The 21,235-nt window shown below is 42.1% G+C and overlaps 1 protein-coding gene and 1 long non-coding RNA gene across 4 annotated transcripts in view; both read left to right on the top strand.

The window, feature by feature from the left end:
- Nucleotides 1-2,563, top strand: part of OLFM3 (olfactomedin 3) — a 219,924-nt gene extending 217,361 nt beyond the window's left edge. For all 3 annotated transcript variants that reach the window (XM_020788726.3, XM_020788725.3, XM_072998022.2), the window contains exon 6: nt 1,138-2,563. In XM_020788726.3, coding sequence (XP_020644385.1) covers nt 1,138-1,815 — 678 coding nt within the window. In that variant the 3' untranslated portion in view covers nt 1,816-2,563. The remainder of the gene's footprint in view (nt 1-1,137) is intronic.
- The window catches only part of LOC144588654 (uncharacterized), a 364,336-nt gene that overhangs the window by 292,741 nt on the left and 50,360 nt on the right, over nt 1-21,235 (top strand). The gene's annotated exons all lie outside the window — the stretch shown is intronic.

The raw sequence follows: 21,235 nt of genomic DNA, 5'->3' as shown, positions 1-21,235 counted from the left end.
TGCAGAAGAAACATGAAAGTTCCAAAACCCATAGCCAGATGTGCCAGCCAGGTTTCCTTCTTTAAAGCACTTTCCAAAGTGGAGGCTAGAGAATGAGCTCAGAGATGTAGATTTCAGATTTCACCCCCTGCAGTGTGGATTAGAATGTCCCTCCCAGACTTGTTAGGCAAAGGGCTGCCAGGAAGGCAACATCCCCTTGCATTGCCTTATATCAAAATGTTGTTGTTTAGTCATTTAGTCATGTCCGACTCTTTGTGACCCCATGGACCAGAGCATGCGAGACCCTCCTATCTTCCACTGCCTCCCCGAGCGTGGTCAAATTCATGTTGGTTGCTTCGGTGACACTGTCCAAATATATCAAAATACAGTGGTGTCTCGCTTAACGTGCGCCCCGTTTAATGATGAAATCGCATAGCGATTAACTTTTTGCGATCGCTTTGCGATGTTTTAAATAGGGAAAAATCGCTTTGTGATGATCGGTACCCTGTTTCGCTTACCGATCATCGCATAGCGATGATTTTTTTAACAGCTGATCGGCGGTTCCAAAATGGCCACCGGGTAAAAAAAATGGCTGCCCGCTTTTTTCTGTGATGGATTCCTCGCTTACCGGACAGCGAAAATGGCTGCTGTATGGAGGATTTTCGTTTTAAGGTAAGTTTTAAGCCCATAGGAACGCATTGAAGGGGTTTCAATGCATTCCTATGGGCTTTTTAATATCATATAGCAACGAAATTGCTTTGCAGTGATTTTCGCTGCACGGATTATCGTTACTATGCGAGGCACCACTGTACATGATTCCGTTTTAGAAACAGAGACACACAGAAATGTGACAAACTCCGTATCAAAGAAATTGGGATCAAAATTAGTTTATACATTTGTTGGGTAAGTCAGTTACACATTGTATTTCTGTTTCCTCTGTGCCGTTCACAGTTCTGTAATACTCAGCCTGATGAAGACTCTTCTGAGCAAAACCTGGTAACATTTTGCTAGCCTTTTTGCTGGATTTATACCTTTGCTGACATCCAGAGGAAGGGACAAATGTATTTAAAATAGTAAATGGATCTGGAAATCATTCTACATCAGAAATTCACAAGTTCACAGTTTGTTCTTCTTTTTCTTCTTTGTTCTTCCCTTCAGGTCTGGTACATGGACAGTTACACCAACAACAAAATTGTCCGCGAGTACAAATCAGTTGCAGACTTTGTCAGTGGCGCAGAGTCAAGGACATACAATCTCCCCTTCAAATGGGCAGGAACCAACCATGTGGTCTACAATGGCTCTCTCTACTTCAACAAATACCAGAGCAACATCATCATCAAGTACAGCTTTGATACCGGACGGGTGCTTGCTCAACGCAGCCTGGAATATGCAGGCTTCCACAATGTCTACCCATACACCTGGGGCGGCTTCTCAGATATTGACCTGATGGCAGACGAAATTGGCTTGTGGGCCGTCTATGCTACTAACCAGAATGCAGGCAACATTGTCATCAGTCAGCTGAACCCGGATACCTTAGAAGTGATGAAAAGCTGGAATACAGGATATCCAAAGAGAAGTGCTGGGGAATCCTTCATGATTTGTGGCACCTTGTACGTCACCAATTCTCACCTAACTGGTGCCAAGGTCTACTACTCCTATTCCACAAAAACCTCCACCTATGAATACACAGACATACCCTTTCATAATCAATACTTCCATATATCCATGCTTGACTATAATGCCCGAGATAGAGCTCTGTATGCCTGGAATAATGGACACCAAGTCCTTTTCAACGTCACTCTTTTCCACATAATTAAGACAGAGGATGACACATAAATCTCAAACTCGTGTTGATTCTGGCCACCCAAAAGCAGTGTCATTTGTGCTGAACTCAAAAGCATCCTGCTGGATTTCTTTTTTTTTTAAGTTCCTTTTTTCAGTAAGAATTAAGAAGGGGGTAAGCTTTTTCTACAGTATCATGTATTCCAAACATGGTGGAGCCTTTGTTTAAAATGACCTGGTTGGCATTACAGGTGTATTTCTTAACTCTACACAAGGCCTGCTGTGACTTTGTCATGGTAAGCACTAAAGTTGATTTCAGTGGCTAAAGACATTGTTTAAAAAATTTAAAACAAGATTAATGATCTGCCTTACATTAGAGTCAGAGACTAATGGTGGCTTAATTGCATGAATGTCTTTTTCTACCATACATCATTTTTCTAAAAAAACAAAAAAACTGGGGAAAAAAGAACCAGAAATCTGCCTGTTGGCTCAATATGAAAGTATATTTGGACAGTAATCTGGAACAGGATGAGCATCAGTATTCTTTTGTTTTTGTTTATAAAAAACACTGTTCCAAAGTCAAATCGTAAAGAGTTTGGTTTCCTAACAGAACAAGGGAAATCCCATTGGCTGTTACACCATCCGAGATGCAGTGCTGTACAGTCTGTTTTTAAACCTCTTGCAAGCAGTTTCTCAATGATATGTATTTATACCATTGTATCCACCATTGTGCAATTGTATCTCTTCACTTCTGTGAAAGTCAACTATTTTTTATAAAATATAATTGAAGTTTCATCTCGAAGGTTCGATTATGGCTCCATCTTGCAAGAACACGTATATGAAAAGTCTGAAATCTCCCTAGCTTTGACTTTTACCTTGTGTAGTTTGATCAATTTGTGTCGTTTACAGCCTTTAACATCCTCTCATGCCAAGCCTATCTCTAATGGTATTTAATATAACTACTAGCCCAAATCAAAGTTAGAAGGAGGAGGGGGTTAATAACAATTCTAGTTTCAAAAACGTCATTCCCTTAATTTTTGTTTCACCAGCTGAATTCCTGCCATCAAATACTGTGAAAAGAAGATACTCAACTAGAAGTTCCTTTAAAGGTAGAGTTAGGCTTCACAACTCTGCCTTGAGGGTCCAGTCTTAGAAGGATGCTAGATATGCTTGGTGCCACCCAAAAAGCCCTTCTAAGTTTTGCTTCTCTGTGGGTTCAGTGTCACATTTAAGACATCTATACTACCATGTCCAAAAAGACTTTCTGGCATGCAAAAGCCTTTATATAGAGGAAGACCTAATAAAGCTGACATCAGCCCTGGTAGGCCTTTGACTTGTGGTGAGTCTACGTGGTTGGCTGCATTCCAGCTGTGGGAGGGATAATATAGCTCGGTTTAAGTTTGAAGCCCAAAGCACAGGAAGAGTGGCAACATTGCACTGATCTTGGGGCCCTGAGTTGTTAGGATGAAAATATGAATACCCAGCACACATGTCTGGTTTCCTGGTCCACCTGGAGTTTAGATGTAACAAGGAAGTGTCAAAACACAAGAACATGAGATAGTGAGTTTGTTCCCATCATGAAATGACCATTAGTTTTGCATTTTCTCTACTATGGATGGGGAAGAAATTAGGTCAGTTTGCATTTGGATGCAAACCCATTCTAATTCTCACTTCTGAGACCAATGCGTAAACCCAAAGACTGCTATTCTTTTGCACTTGTATTTCTCCAAATTTCCAAATTAAAGTACTTGCACAAATGCACATAGGTGGATGAAGTATGACATGCAAAACTATATTATGCTAGAGAAAAATGTTCACTAGAAAATGACTCGGGTTTGGTTGTCCTAAAAGTGTGATGGGTGGACTTTACTTATCCGGGCATATCATGAAATTAAGACTTATCTGGCCCTTCCTGAAATTAAACCTTGCACAGAAGTAAGAACTTCAACAGCCGGGTTTATTTTTGTATTTTGCAGCCAATGCTAAGCTAATTGAGCACTAGTGTAGTATAGTGTATAGTGTACAAGATAAGGATTCAGGAAACCTGGGTTCAAATCCATGCTCAGCCATGGAAATTCACTGGGGGAGGCCATGGTAAACTATTCATTGAATGTCTCACATACCTCTAAAACTTCTTAGGATCACAATAAACCAGAAATTACTTGATAGTAAATATGAACAAAACAGGGTTGATTTGGAATCTTAATCTCTTTAAAAGAAGAGCATGCTATCCTTGTTATCATACTGTGGCACCAGTCCCAGCTGCCATAATAATGTCTCTCCATCTTTCTCCTTGCGTATGTACAGCCAGTGGTTGTTGCATAACACGAATCTTATTGTGTTGGTTTTGGGGTGTTTTGCTTTTATTTTTATTTTCCTTCACCAACTTGATATATGGTTCCCTGCATTTTACCTCAGTTCAGTAATAACCCTTGCTGTGTCACATGACTGGAATACAGCAATTGAAGAATATAAATTCTTCAAAAAGAACAGAAAAATATAGAAAGGGGTGTAGTCTCAGTATATGTCAAAAATACATACTCCTGCACAGAAATACAGAAGGGTGAGTTTGGTTGTCCCATCGAGAGCATCTGAATTAATATAATAGGGGCAAAAAAACCAAGAGGAACATGGTAATTCATGTCTACTACTGATTTCCCAATCAAGAAGCAAATGCTGACGAAACCTCTGAAATTCTTGCAAATTGTTTTTCAGACAGATACAATGTAATAGTAATGGGAGATTTCAATTACCCTGATATCTGTTGTGAGGCAAATTCTGCCAAATATGGCCTTTCCAAGAAATTCCTGGTTTGTGTGGCTGATAATTTTCTCCTACAAAAAGTAGGAGAAAAAATAGAGGGGGAAACTAGAGAAGTAGCTGTCCTTGCCTTGACTCTAACCAGTAGACTTGATAGAAGAAGTGGCAGTAAGGAGAACTCTGGAGGAAAGTGACTGTGTTCTGCATGAGTTCTTTATTTCAAATGAAATGAAAGCAGGGTGTACGCACACAGGTACACCGGATTTTAGGAAGGCCAGTTTTAATAAACTCAAAATAATGCTATGTAATGTCTCATGACAGGAGATTGTAACAGGAAAAGGAGTCCAAGATCAGTAGGAGTTTCTTTAAAAGGACATTCTAAAGGCAGAACAACAACAAATTCCAACCAGAAAAAAGGTGGAAGACAGCAAAAAATGCCAATGTGAATTCACAAAAAAATGAGGGAGGACATGAATATAAAAAGGACACGTAGGAAGTGGAAGGTAGGTCAGACCACAAAGGAAAAGTACAATCAATGGATAGAGTTATGAAGGCAAAAGCTAAGAATGAGCTGAGCTTAGCAAGAAATGCTAAAAGCAACCAAAAAAAGCATTCTTCAAGTATGTGCATAGCATGTCAGAGAAAAGAAATAGTGGCTCAGTTACTCAGTGTGGATGGCAAAATCATAACAGGCAACAAAGAAAAGGCAGAAGTGTTCGATTCCTTCTTTAGCTCAGTCTTTTCCCAGAAGACATTCTATGACCCTCCAGGCAAATATGGAGGGACAGGATTGCAGCTGGAGATTGATAAACAAATAGTCAAGCAATGATTTCTTACTTTGAATGAGTTCAAATCCCCAGGCCTGATGAAATGCATCCAAGAGCATTGAAGGAACTACTATCTATTATTTTCTTGAAATCATTGAGAATGGATGAAGTGTCAGATGACTAGAAGAGGGCTAACATTCCTGTCTTCAAAAAGGGCAGAAAGGAGGAACCTGAGAACTATAGATCAATCACTCTGCCATCCATCACAGAAAATTCTGGAGCAGATTATAAAGAGGTCACTCTGCAAGCACCTTGAAAACAATGCAGTAATGACTAGAATCCCACGCAGATTTGTCAAGAACAAATCCTGCCAGATTAATTTTATCTCATTTTTATTGGGTAGCCTCCTTGGTAGACAGTGGGAATGCTGTAGAAGTAATACATCTTGACTTCAGTAAAGCCTTTGACAAAGTACCCCATGATATTCTGGTTAGCAAGCTAACTAGATGTGGACTGGATAAAAGACCTGTCAGATACCTGGTTACAGAATTGTACTCAGAGAGTGTTTATTAATTGCTCTTGCTCAAACTGGGAGAAGGAAACAAGTGGGGTATTGTAAGGCTCAGTCCTGGGTCTGGTGATTTTCAACGTTTTTATTAATGACAGATGAGATGGTGCAGGGAAAACGAAAGAATTCAGCATATTTAGCCTTCAGCATATTTAGCCTTCAGAAAAGAAGACTGAGGGGAGATCTGATAGCTATTTTCAAACACTTGAGAAAATGTCATACAGAGGAGGGGCAGGATCTGTTCTCAGTCATCCCAGAGTGCAGGACACGTAATACAGTGGTGCCCCACATAGCGATGTAATACAGTGGTGCCCCACATAGCGACGTTAATCCGCTAATCGGATTCATCGCTATGCGGGGGGGAACCCATAGGAACGCATTAAACTCCATTTAATGCGCTCCTATGGGGGTGAAAACTCACTGCTATGCGAAGATTCCCCCATCTGGCCGCCATTTTCGCCGCCCGGTAAGCGAGGGCAGGGCGCGAAAATGGAGCGGGCGGCCATTTTTTTCTTCCGGTGGCCATTTTGGAAACACTGATCAGCTGTTTTTAGAACATCGCAATGCAAAGATCAGTAAGCGAAACGCTTACCGATCATCGCAATGCGATGTTTTGCCATTCAAAAGTCGCAATGCCATTGCATTAGCGATGGCAAAAGTATCGCTATGCGGATTCTTCGTTAAACGGTGCACTCGTTAAGCGAGGCACCACTGTAATGGGTTCATGTTACAGGAAGCCAGATTTTGGTTGAATATCAGAAAACGCTTCCTAACTGTTATAGCAGTACAACAATGGAACCAGTTACCTCAGGAGATGGTGGATACTCGAACACTGGAGACATTTAAGAGAAAATTGGACAACCATTTGTCATGTATACTTTGATTTAGTTTCCTGCATTGATCGAGGGGTTGGATTCAATGGCCTTATAGGTCCCTTCCAACTCCACTATTCTAGAATAACAATTTAAAATGTTTTTACCACAGGGATCCATCAGAGTGTGAGGTTCAGAGACAGTGGATTAAACAATTTGTCTACTCACTTACTGGTAGAAGAACCAAGTCTTGGTAGGCATGATTGTCCTTTAAAATCTGAAATGGGAAATTTCCAAGGGAAGGAGTCAAATCCAGAGCACACAATTATTCACAATCCTGGTATATGTTTTACTTACTTAATATCCAAACTTTCTTTTGAGCTTGGAATGTTAAGCTTGAAAATTAGATCATTAGTGTTAACCATTAGAAGTTCTGAAATTAATTCATTAACATTAAACTCTGGAAATCTTTACCTTGTTGAACCAGCACTATTATTCCAATGGCTAAATTGTTATTTATAAAATAAACAGTAGGATTTACAGAATTCATTCTTAATACCGAATGACACGATTGTCACTGGCTCCTTCAAAGGTGCTCTTTCTATCTTTTAGAAATTGCTGTCCCCAGTCTAGCATTTTTCTCTAATCCGATCACAGATTCTCATTGCAAGTATAAAATGAAGGCTAACAACCAATAGGCACTAATAAGTCTAAAACTGTGAGAATGGGAGGGGCTGTTTGTCCTAGCCGCTGTTAGAGGGTATAAAAAAGAAAACAAACCACAACAACCTACGCTCTATCCACAGTGCTGGCTGTACAGAAGATTTACAGACTCAAAAACTCCTTATCCACTTTCACAGAGACTTTAAAAACATCACCACAGACTTCCGGTCTCTTACAGATAATTTATTTTAATAGTACTGTTTGAAATAGTAAAATGCTTTTAATATTTGAAACAATTTAGAGAAAACCTAACTTCTCATTCAAAGTGGGGGGGGGGAAATGAGCTGGGATGATTTGCATGGACCCTCCACTCAAAGTTTTCTTGATAGAATTGTTCTACAGTACATATGAATGGCATTGCTTAGGGGACAGTCCATGCAAATCATCCCAGTTTATTTCTTGAAGCAGAATAAATGTCTTCATATTGCTTTAAATGTCAAAAGGCTTTTTTTTCCTATTTCAAAAAAAATATTATGAAAGTTAAATTCCACAGGAGACATGAAGCAATAGTTTTCAGTTGTAGGGATTGCTCTGTGGAGGGTTTGCATGAGTGAACAGTGGCCGCTATACCCTGGAATATTTCTGCAGAGAGAGAACTGAGATTTTAGGGGATGTTAACATGCTATATTTTGTGTAATGGGTGTTTAAGGGGTGTACAGTAGAAGCCTGTGTGAAAATAGTTGAGTAGTTATTCACTCTGTATAGATCAGTGGCTCCCAAGCTTGGACTATAGGTTCCAGAAGGCTTGACAACTTTTGTACCATCTCAGGTTTCTCACAGGTTGGGTGTTTTTGTGTTGTTTTAAGAGATGTGTGTTTCACTCAGATACTGATGCCCAGAATTCCTCAAGAAACACATACCTGTAAATACCTATCTTTCTCTCACATGGAGAAAGGCCTAACTAACTTCAAGGCTACAAAGCCTCCTTGGCTGTACTTCCTGTTGCTGATATTTAAAAAGGGAATGGCTATAGTGCTTTCTGGGAGTCACCGTTCTTCAGGAGAGATCCTCTATAATTCCTTATGGGCAGTGAGACAACATCTCCCAGGAAGGACCATGGCAGCACACCTCTAGTTTTGCCCATAAAACATGTAAAATACAAGTGAGAGAATTATTGTTTCTAAAACAAGCTACTGTAGAAATATATAAATGTTTCCTTCTCGGGGGGGGGGGGGTATGCAAACACATATGCCATTTATAGAGAGTATACCAATAAATAATTATGTTTAATGACCAAACTGTCATTAATATTACATTTATAACACTATTTTCACAACACCACTTGTATTGGTGGCATTTTAGTTTGCTTGACTAAAAAAGGTAATAAATTTAACATTAACACATTAAAATTACAGTAATGTTTCCAAGCTGTGGCTTTCTTCCCTAATTGTACTCAAAATGGCATATGTAGCACTTACAAGGTCTCCCATCCACACGAAGACAGTCTACTTAGCATTATTAAAGTTCCTGCATTATATACCTTGAGGCCAAAGCATGAACAGATGCAGAACAAAAAGCATGCAACACTGGCCCATAAAGAGGATTTCCAATGGGCACTGTAGGCAGCAGCTGCAGTTGAGGACAGTTGCCGGAGAATGCCAAGTCATGCCAGCCCTCCCATGAGGCAAACTGATGTACTTGCCTGAAGTGGAGTGGGAGATGACATGGCGGCAACCAGCTCACACTTCTCAGGGCAAAGTGGTTCAGAAGAATTTTGTTGACTACTTTCCTGTGGCACTTGCCACAGGAAAACAACTGGTGGGGCTTTCCAGAGCCACAAAGAGGGCTCGCATTACAATGCCTCATAGTATTTTACTTACTTACTTACTTACTTACTTACTTACTTACTTACTTACTTACTTACTTACTTACTTACTTACTTACTTACTTACTTACTTACTTACTTATTGGATTTCTGTCCTGCCCATCTAGACCAAAGGTCTGCTCTGGGCGGTTTACAAATTTAAAAACAATAAAACCAAAAATATATACGTATTATAGGTCCAGGATGGTGAAGTATAAGAAATTAAGATATAGCAGGAGGGAAAGCCTGCCCAAATAGCCAATTTCAGTTTAAACGTAAGTTTATTCCTAAAAACACCCAGAGAGGGAGCCAGGCAGATCTCCACTGGCAAGTTGTTCCAAAGGCGGGGGTCACTGTTCAGAAGGCCCTGTTCCTCGTTCTTTCCTTCTGGACCTCCCTCGGCGTTAGGCCCCTCAGCCAACTGGCCTGGCTGGAACTAATGACTCTGGCAGAACTGGGTGGGAGAAGGTGCTCTGCCAGATATTGAGGTCCTAAACCATTTAGGGCTTTATATGTAATCATAAGAACTTTGAAATCAACACAGAAACAAATGGGCAGCCAATGCAAGGTGACCAGCGTGAGGGAAATATGTTGATACCTTTTCACCCCAGTGAGAAATCTGGCCGCTGCATTCTGTACCATCTGAAGTTTCCGCGTCAGTCTCAAAGGCAGCCCCATGTGGAGTGCATGACAGTTGTCTAATCCTGAGACTACAAGCACATAGACCAAAGTGATGAGCACCCCCACATCAAGATACAGATGCAGCTGGGCAATCCGCCGAAGGTGGAAATGTGCGGAACGGACCGCTGATGACACCTGGGTCTCCATGGTGAGCGCTGGGTCCAGATGTTTGAGTGCAAACCTCACTCTTAGTGGTAAGAATTACCCTCCCCCAAAGGAGAGGGGGTTTCCCAGACTACTGATGTCTGGGACACCCACCCGAAAGACCACCGTCTTGCCCAGATTCAGCCTCAGTCCATTCACCCGCATCCAATGCTAAACAGCCCCCAGGCAGCGCTCAAGGGACGAAACAGCATCCACTGTTGTTGGAAAAAAGGAGATGTGGAGCTGAGTATCATCAGCGTACTGATGACACGAAGCCCCACATCCCCTGATGACCCCTCCCAGCAGCCTCATATAGATGTTAAACAGCATCAGAGAGATAATTGAGCCCTGCGAAACTCCACAATTGAGGCTCCACAGGGCCGAAAAACTCCAGTCTGCACTCTCTGGGCATGGTCCTCCAAGAAGGAATGGAGCCAGGCAAGAGGCAGGCCACCGATTTCCAACTCGGAGAGCCTCCCCAGGAGAATACTGTGGTCAATGGTATCAAAGGTGGCTGAGATATTGAGGATAAGATATTTTGCCCCTGTTGGCCTCCCTCAGTAGGTCATCAAACAGGGCGACCAATGCCATTTCTGTGTCGTTGTGCGGCCTGAAGCTCAACTGGAATGGATCCAGGAATGGTTTTATCCAGAAGAACTTGCAGCTGATCAGCCACCACCCTCTCAACTATCTTGCTGAGGAAAGAAACATTGGTAACGGGTCTATAATTACCAATATCATCCACCACCAAGCTCGGTTTCTTCCTGATGGGCCTAATGAGTGTCTCCTTGAGGGCAAGGGGAACTTGCAAGATGGAGCACTGGACATCTCAGCTTGATCCACTGTTTTCAAATGGGGGGTAAGATCCCAGCGGATGACCTCCACTTTTGATTTTTAAAAGGCTGCAAATTGGTCAGGTGAGATGCTAGTGGGAGGCCAGTCACTATGAATAACTCCGGATAGATCACGAACTATACAGAAAAGTTCCACCTGCTGGTTGGAGGCTTCACTTAATCTGGACAGCGAAGTAAGATTGACTAGCAGCCTTCACCTTAGATTGGTAGAGGTTAGTCGCGATCCTGACAGCTATTTGATTATTTTCTGTCAGGTTCCACCTCCATATCTACTCTAGCCTTCTCCTACTTTGCTTCATTGATCGCAGCTCTGGATTAAACCAGGGTGAAGGGCAATCTCTGCGCCAGAGAGGGGATTTAGATGCGATCGTGTCAACAGCCCTGGTGATGGCAGCCAGCCAGCTATCAACTAGAGCCTCAACAGGAGTGCCAGTCAAATCAGCCGGAATACCTTTCATGGTGTCCTGGAATCCTATAGGAGCCAATAACCTTTGAGGATGAACCATTAAAACAGATCCTTGCTCCCTGTGGAGAGGGAGAGCCACTGTGAGGTTGAATTTAATTAGGCAAAGATCCGAGCATGACAAGGGGACAGTCACCATCGGAGCACACTCACTCTGCTCAGTGGAGAACACCAGCTCCAGTGTGTGGCCACCCACATGGGAAGGGCCATTGACATGTTGGGACATGTCCAAGGAGGCCATGGTCTCCAAGAACTCAAGAGCTGGACCGGAAACCTCTGCCTCCGCATGCACGTTGAAGTCACCCAAGACCAAAAGCCATCTCCACAGCATGGCCAACAGTGCCGTGGAGATTTAAGTCTGCCAGCTCCAATAAGGAAATGGCTGGGTCACGAGGAGTGCAATAACCCAGCAAGATCCCTATGCCACCCCTGGCCCCAATCAACTTGTGGAGGGCCTCTAGACTTGGTGTCACCAGAGTAAAGTGCCTAGCAACCTGAAGGGTGTTTTTGTAAACAATGGCTACTTCCCCACCCCGCCCCTCCAGTCTACTCTGGTGTTGGACTGCATAACAAAGAGGGCAGGCAAGAGTCAGGGGAACACCCCCGTCCCTGCCCACCCATGTTTTGATTATGCATGCCAGATCTGCATCCTCCTCCGAAATCAGATCTTGTATAATCTGGGATTTATTTGATACAGATCTGGCATTCAACAACACCAAGTTTAGAGTGGAGGGCCGGCTGAGTTGACTACTTCAGGTCTGGCACGAGGTCACAGTGCCAGAACAGTGAACAGATTTCAAGCATCTATTCACCATTCTTCTGGAATGAATGGCACCAGCACCTACACCATACCTCTCTCTGCCAGAGATCACTCTGATGTTAAAAAGTCCCCCTCGGGGGGGGGGGGGGAGGCAAGCCTTCCACTCCATGCCAACCAAGAAAGAAAAAAGAAACCAAAAGATTTAACAACTAAAGAGTAGCCAATAATTAGTAACCAAATTAACAATCAAATCAAATAAATGATCAAACCAAATAAACTGTAATATAATAAACACAATAAGATCCAGATTAATCAGACATCAGTAACAATATACATAAACAAATTAACACTATAACTCATGTAGAAGTATGCAAAAAGAAAACAATTTAAGGAAAACTAAACAGAATAAAAATAAAAAAGAGCATAGACAAAAGGTCCCCCTATCACCCCTCCCTCCCAGTGGTGGGATTCAAATAAATTAACAACAGGTTCTATGTCCTATTGATTGATTGATTGATTGATTGATTGATTGATTGATTGATTGATTGATTGATTGATTGATTGATTGATTGATTGATTGATTGATTGATTGATAAATAAATAAATAAATAAATAAATAAATAAATGCCCAGGACATTTTAAAAAAAGGTACCACATAAGCAACAGTCTTATGTGGTACCTTTACCTTGAAAAAAATCATAGTAAAATGAGGACGGTTGGGTGTTTGACTGAAGCGGTCTCACCCCAAAACTTTTTCCCTCTGTGTCCTGCCCTCATGCCTTGTCAATCACCCCCCCCCGCCTCGAGGCCATGAGCTTTCTTCCAGTGACATCAAGGACTCATCCTCCCCCCTTTCCCCCATTGACGCCTCTGCTCTTTCCAGGGCTTTATCTCTCTCACCCACACCCCACCTCAGACGGCTCAGTGTGGCGCAGGAAGGGAGGCAGCTAATTGCGCCCCCCTCCCCCCGCTCGTCGCTGGTCACCTGGCCCCTCCTCCTTCATTCATCTCAGGCCAGCAAACGGTTCTAAGAACCAATAGTACATTTAGGAATCGGTTCTATAGAATAGGTGCGAACCTGCTGAATCCCACCTCTGCTCCCTCCCCATTGCACTTAGATAACAGGGACTTTGCTCCTCCAGCCAGCGAGAACAAAAGGTGTAATTGAATAGGATCGCTGGGTTTAATGTCTCTCCTGCTCTCGGTATTGTCAATGGACAGCAGAGATGGAATGGCCTGCCCTCTCCAAGGGCCCAACTGCCGTTGTTGGAACCACAGCACCACAACTCTCCAAAAGGTGACAGACCAGGTTCATTTGAATATCAGCCAGGAGAGCCAGGGAACAGAAGCAGGAGTAACAGCACCTGAAACCAGGGTCATCTGTGAGAGGACGCCAACAATCGCACCCCCAGGGGATGATGTCTGCAAGAGGGTAAAAAGCAACCCGGGGCAAGCACAATACCCTCACAACAGGGCCAGCCACCAGCAGCTTTGTCTTGGCATCCTTAGCAACCACAGCTCCCCTCAGTTCCAGGGCATTACCAGGAAGTTCCATGGTGGACAATGTTCGAATCACCACCAGAGTCATCACATTCATATGGCGCTTGGCCCACTTGGGAGGTCCTTATGTCTGCTGAAGGCAGTCTCAGTAAAGCAGTGGTTTGCATGGATTTCTGGAGATGCTGACAATGCAAATATTTTGTGCTGAGGGGTTCTGCCCACCCTCTTTGGTGGCTGTGCAACAAGCTGCATAAAACAACAGGAAGCAACATAAATCAAGCCATTCAAAAGGCTTGGTGAGGATTAAAACAAAAGACCAACTATGCTAACGGTGCAACCTAACATAATTAAATCCCTCAGAGTGCAATTGGCCTTTTTCTCATAAGTGAGCTTATTTCTGACAGGGAACCCTTGCCTAGGCTTGTGGCACCTGTCCATTTTAAGAGCTTTAGCTGACTTACCAGGGGTGGAACAGCATCTCTTTGCAACTTTTAATTGGCTTCCTAATGAAAAACCTTCCTGCAACAGTCCCCAGTTTCTCATTCTCCGTCTGCCAGTCCTGCAATAACTATTCCAAGGCTTGCTGTTGTTTTCAGATTGCTTGGGTGGAAGAACCGCATAATTGTTTCCAGCACACTGTCTGGGTGGGGTGGCGATCTCAAAAACACATGCACTAGTTTTCATTTTGCAGAAGCGACAAAACATGCGTACTGTGCTTCTAACCTAAATGTAAGGGGCGAGCAGGGCAACAAAGAAGACATACATATAATAACAATAATCTTAGAGCTGCAGAGCTGGAAGGGACCCTATGGATAATCAAGTCCAGCCCCAGTCAAGGGGGCACAGTGGGGAATTGAATTTCCAACCTCAGATGTCTAAATCACTGAGCTATCCAGCAGGTCGCAATGCACAGATGAACACACATTTGGAACCTGAGTCATGACAACAGGACTTCTTTCTTATTAGGTTGAAACGTTTCGCTACACATCCAAGATGCACACATACAGCCCAGAGATTATTTATGCAGGACTGCTACATAGGAAAGTCCATCAGATTCTGATAACATGTTTCCCTAGCCAAAACAGAGAGAACGGGAAAGGCTGAAAGAATATTAAGGTATGGAGAATGAAAAGCCATTGGAAGATACAAATTTCTTGGTTGGCTATGTTTCAGTCTAACAATACCAATGAATGGCATGATCATCTGGCCTGGATTCCAAGCTTTTAAAAAAGAGAGCAAGTACCAGTGGTGCCCCACTTGACAACGATAATCAGTTCCAGGAAAATCGCTGTTAAGCGAAATCGTTGTCAAGCGAGAAAAAAACCCATTGGAATGCATTGAAAACCGGTCAATGCGTTCCAATGAGGAAATACCTCATCGTCCAGCGAAGACTGCCCATAGAGAACCGCCAATCAGCTGTTTAAAATCACTGTCTTTTGAAGCAGGGGTCCGGAAAACAGCCATTTTACGAAAGGAAGCCATTTTGCGGAGCCGGAAAAATAGTTGTTTAGCGAACAAACGGTTCGCGAAGCAGGCTCCTAATCTATGTCAAGCGAAAAAAAACCCATTGGAACCATCATTTCGCGATCACAATAGCAATCACAAAAAACTCATCGTAAAACGATTTCGACATCCTGTAGGGTAAGCGTCAAGCGGGGCACCACTGTATATAAACCTTTTGGAAGCTGACATATGAAACAAACTTGCAGTCCATATTCTACCCAACTGTTTTACAAGGAGGGAACCTGACACAGCCTTTTAGTATGTTTTGCCAACAAATAAGGTCAGAGTTACCATTAAAAATCTAGAATTGGAGTGACCTGTTGATAACATCTCCCCAGTTCTGACTCACCTGTCATGGGTCAGGTTCAAGGTTTTGATGCTCACATATAAAGCCCTTTGTGGTTTGGGACTGCGGTACTTGTTGGAGTGCCTTTTCCAAAGGTCACCTACCTTCTCCACCAGATCCTTCCAAGCGATGCCCCTTCCGATGCCCATTTTCACGAAAGAGGCCAGGAAATCAGCTATGGAGAGCTGGACCTTCGCTGTGGCACCAACTCTCTGGAACCAACTCCCGCTGAAGCCGTGCTTGGCTCCTTCCCTGCTAACATTCAGAAAACTTCTGAAGATGTTGCTTTACAGAGAAGCCTTCCACCACAACCCTGCCTGATTTGCATGTTCCCTTGTGTTTGGAATCACACCTCTTGTTGCATCTGTTGATTGGTTTTATTGTAATTTTTTGTTGCCATGTTTTATTATTTGCTGTAAACTGCCCAGAATAGTGCTTTGCACTAATGGGGCAGTATACAAATCAAATCAATCAAACAATCAATCTTTAAATGACATATACATGTGTACACAGGGAGTACAGCAGTGCTAAGTAGCAACGATGTCAAAGAGTTACAGTGACAATTCTCAAATACACCTGCTGGAACAGACTCTGTGTGTATTTTAGGGAAGTCCTTAAAGGTTCCTTCTTGGTTTCTGTTCCTTTGGTGGCAGCTTTTTGTTTTTTTCAATTGGATGTTCAATTTTCTGAGCATTGGGGATGAGAAGAAGGGAAATTAAAGAATTCTGTGTTAGAGAGAGAGAGAGAGAGAGAGAGAGAGAGAGAGAGAGAATGAAGTAGGACAATGAAAGGGCCCCTTTCAAACTTACTGTCCATCATATAGCCACTTTTACCTACCAAAATCATTAAAATTCATGTCTGCATGGACACGTATGGGACTGCACTGTTAGCCAACTTTTTTAAAAAAAGAAATAACTATGTAAACAATTGAAAGCCTTCTGCCAATGACTTCCTTGGAAGAAATGGACACCTTCCTCCTCACACAGGCTTTATTTACTTATGCTTTTGGTTATTAATATGTAATATCACTGCTAGTAACAGGAACCGGGGAAAAATAGCAATTAGAAGCTGGATTACTTGAGCAATTGCAAGAAACAGATCATCATGAATAAAAGCATCTCAACAGAGCAATTTTACACTACAGAGCCTGCAAATCTATCAAAATCCTAGCAGTAGTAGACTAACAAATATGGAAAGCGAAACAATGTCCCACAGGCTACAAACAGTTGGATATATATTTCAATTTCCAAGAAAGGAGATGTCAAAAGCTGCAGAAACTATAGGATCTTAATTTCAGTTTTCCATGCAATTGAAGTAACACTCAAGACTTTACAGCAAAACTTTTATCATGTATTAAGCAGATCAGTGCCAAATAATCAAGCTGGATTTGCATAAGGAATCATAGAAAAGTGAAGTTGGAAGGGGCCTACAAGGCCATCAAGTCCAACCCCCTGCTCAATGGAGGAATACAATCAAAGCACATCTGCCAGGTGATTATCTAAGTTTTTCTTAAATGCCTCCAGTGTTGGAGCACTCACCAAATCCTGAGGTAACTGGTTCACTGTTGTACTGCTCTAACAGTTAGGATGTTTTTCCTGATATTCAACTGAAATCTGGCTTCCTTTAACTTGAGCCCATTGTTGTGTGTCCTGCACTCTGGGATGATCGAGAACAGATCTCTGTATGACAGCCTTTCAAATATTTGAAAAGGACTATCATATCACCCCTCAGTCTTCTTTTCTGTAGGCTAAACATGCCCAATTCTTTCAGCCTTTCCTCATAAGACTTGGTTTCCAGCCCCCTGATCATCCTTGTCACGCTCCTCTGAACTTATTCCAATTTGTCAGCATCCTTCTTGAAGTATAGTGTCCAGAACTGGACACACTACTCAACCAGTGCTGAATAGAGGGGAATTAGCACCTTGCGGGATTTGGAAACTATACTTCTATTAATGCAGTCTAAAATAGCATTTGTCTTTTTTGTAACCACATGACACTGTTGGCTCGTATTTAGCTTGTGATCTATGGCAATTCCAAGATCCTTCTCGCTCATAGTTTTGCTGAGCCAGATATCCCCCAATTGTAACTGTGCAATTGGTTTCTTTTTCTGAGGTGCAGTACTTTGCACTTATCCCTGTTGAATTTCATTCTTTTGCTTTTGCCCCTGTGTTGCATTCTATCAAGGTAATTTTGAATTTTGTTTCTATCTTCTAGGGTATTAACTATTCCACCCAATTTTATATCATCTGCAGATTTGACAAGCATTCCTTGCACTCCCTCATCCAAGTCATTAAGAAGAATATTGGAGAGCACCGGGCCCAGGACTGAGCCTTGGGGTACCCCACTTGTTACCTCCTCCCAGTTAGAGAAGGACCCATTAACCATCACCCTCTGAGTACAATTCTGTAGCCAATTGTGTATCCACCTGACAACACTTGATCTACTGTATCCAGCCCACACCTAGTTAGCCTGCTAATCAGGATACCATGGAGCACTTTGTCAAAAGCTTTGCTGAAGTCAAGATATAGTATGTTTACAACATTCCCTCTGTCTATCAGGGAGGAGACCTGATCAAAAAACGAGATCAAATTGGTTTAGCAGGATTTGTTCTTGACAAATCTGTGTTGGCTTCTAGTTATTACTGCATTGTTTTCTAGGTGCATGCACAATTACTGCTTTACAATCTTTTCCAGAATTTTGCCTGGGATTAATGTCAGGCTGACTGGCCTGTAGTTCCCAGGTTCCCCTTTTTTGTCCTTTTTGAAGATAGGGACAACATTGGCCCTCCTCCAGTCCTCTGGCACTTCACCCGTTTCTCCATGATTTCAAGGAAATAATGGATACAGTAGCTGTTCTGAAAGTTCTTCAGCCAGTGCCTTCAGTACGCTTGGATGCAGTTCATCTGGCCCTGGAGATCTGAACTTGTTCAAAGTCATATGGTATTCCTTGACTATTTGTTTATCTATCTCCAGCTGCAATCCTGCCCCCCCCCTTGCACTTCCAATTTGTTTGGAAGTTCATAGTTATGGGAAAAGACTGAACTAAATTAGGAATTGGGCACCTCTGCCTTTTCTTTGTCCTCTGTTATCATTTTCCATTTCCATTGCAACGCTGTGCCACTATGTGTTTTATTTGCCTTTTGCTACTCACATACCTGAAGAATGTTTTTTTTAATTGCTTTAAGTGTCCCCAGTTAACCTCAGCTCATTCTCAGCTTTTGCCCTCCTAATGCCATCCCTGCATTTCCTTGCTGCTTGTCTGCACTCATCCTTGGTGGCCTGGCCTTCTTTTCACTTCCTGTACATATCTTTTTTGGTTTTTAGGTTCTCCCTGAACTTTTTGTGAAGCCACAGGGGCTTTTTTTTGTCACCTCCCACCTTTTTTTTCTTGTTGAAATTGTTTGTAGTTGTGCCTTTAGAATTTCTTCTTTTATAAGCTCCTACCCTTCTTGGACTCCTTTTCTTGTTAGGATCTCCTGCCATGGGACCTTTCTTATCCTTGTTCTGAAATTATTAAAACTGGATTTTAAAGAATCCAGCAGAAGTGTGTAGCTACACGCTAATTTTGTTTACTTTGAAATCAAGAATTCTAGAAGGACATGGTCACTCTCACCTAGAGTTCCCCTTACTGCCACTTCCCCCACCAAGTCATCTCTGTTGGTCAGAATCAAGTCAAGGATAGCAAGTCCTCTAGTTTCTTTCTCCACTTTTTGTAGGAGAAAATTGTCAGCCACACAAGGCAGGAATTCCTTGGAAGGGCCATACTTGGCAGAATTTACTTCCCAACATATACAGTGGTGCCCCACTAGACAATGTTAATTCGTTTCATTGAAATCGCTGTTTAGTGAAAACATCATCTAGCAAAAAGCCTTTCCCCATTGGAATGCATTGAAACCCGTTTAATGCGTTCCAATGGGGAAAATCGTCGTTGCCCAGAGAAGCTGCTTTGCGAACCTCCGATCAGCTGTTCTAAATTGCTGTCTTGCGAAAAACGGGCCAGAAAACACCCATTTTGTGAAGATCACCCCTAGGGAAGCCATTTTGCAAACCACCGATCAGCTGTTTTAAATCATCATATTGTGAAAAAACGGTCCGCGAACCATGGACCAAATCGTCATCCGGTGAAATTCCCCTATAGGAATCACTGTTTTGCGAAGCAAAATGGCAGTCACAAAACGTCATCATGTGGATTCGTTGTTTAAGGGGTAATCGTCTTGCGAGGTACCACTGTATATGGATAATTGAAATCTCCCATCACTACTACTTTGTGTCTCTTTGAAAACGCTGCAATTTGTTTTTCAAAAGTTTCATCCACTTCCTCTCTTTGATTTGGCAGTTGGTAATAGACTTCAACTAACAGGTTCCTTTTGGTTTTTGTGCCAACTAGATTGATCCAGATGCTCTCGATAGGACAGCCAATCTCTTCCTCCTATATTTCTGTGCAGGAATGTGCATTTTTGACATATACTGCAACTCCACCTCCCTTTTTATTCTCTCTGTTCTTTTTGATCAGTTTATATCCCTCAGTTTCTGTATTCCAGTCATGGGATTCATCCCTCCAAGTTTTGGTTATTCCTATCAACTCATACTTACCCTCCTGAATTAAAATTTCTAGTTCTTCTTGTTTGTTTCCCATACTCCTGACATTTGTATACAGACACCGGAGTGTGTATGATTTGTAGCCTATTTCTCTTTGTCCTTTTTAAAGAATATCACTATGATTATTATTTTGATGATTATGTTTATTATTATGATTATTATTGTTAATGTTAATGTTACTGTTAATTTTAATGTAATCCTGAGCCACCGGAAATCGTATTACTAAAATACACTGGTTGAAATCCAGTAGTAAATGATAACTACAGTAGATGTGGGGATTAAATCAGTGGGGACTTAGTGATTCAATTCCTCCATAAATTCCATTGATTTATGGGCCTACTCTCATTGTGACTTATTACTGGATTTCAGCCATAGACTGTACCAAAGAATTTCAGAGGAAAATCAGATTGTGCTGCATAGTTTATAAACTCACTATGTGGATCATGAAAAGCTGTGGGTTGTTCGAAAGGAAATAGATGTGCTGCACATTTGATTGTCCCAAGTAGTCTTTTGCCTCTCCAGACAAGGATATCAGAATTAGGACAGAATATGAGAAACAGAAGGATTTCCAACTGGCAAAGGTGTCAGAGAAAGGGGTAGTTTATCTCCCTATCTGTTCAATCTGTGTGCAGAATGTATCTTTTTTTCAGAGGAAGAAAGATCAGTAATTTAAGTTATGTAGAAAATAGCAATGACTTCAAATGACTATTGAGGAAGGTTAAAGAAGAAAGTGCAAAGCAGAATCCCCACTAAACATCTAGGAAACAAACTGCAGAAGGATAACATAACTTGATAGAGAAACTGAAATTGTTAAAGATTTTCTGTGCCTTGGTTCCAACATCAATCCAAACTGAGACTGTAGCCAAGTGTAGTGATCACAAAATCAAAAGGCTGATGGTTTAGGTGATCACATAATAAAGAGAGTGAGTGATAATTAAGAAAGCAATTAAATTTAGAGAAAGAAGTTAATGAAGAGAGTTGACACGTCTGCCAGCGGAGCTACTCCTGGGCGACGCCCCGAGGACTCCTTTTTATTAACCTTAACAAGCTTACAGATTGTTGATAGTATTCAGCTAGCGTACTGGTTACATAATGCCAATTAGGACTGGCCAGAGAGAGAGCCTTTGAAGTTACGCTCTCTGAACCTATGGGAAAGAGGAAAAATGGGCAGCCACCACCCCTTTGTCAGAAG

Source organism: Pogona vitticeps, chromosome 4 (assembly GCF_051106095.1).
Source record: "Pogona vitticeps strain Pit_001003342236 chromosome 4, PviZW2.1, whole genome shotgun sequence".
Lineage (NCBI taxonomy): Eukaryota > Metazoa > Chordata > Lepidosauria > Squamata > Agamidae > Pogona > Pogona vitticeps.
Note: the sequence above shows the minus strand (reverse complement) of the source record. Positions and strands in the feature narration are given on the sequence as shown.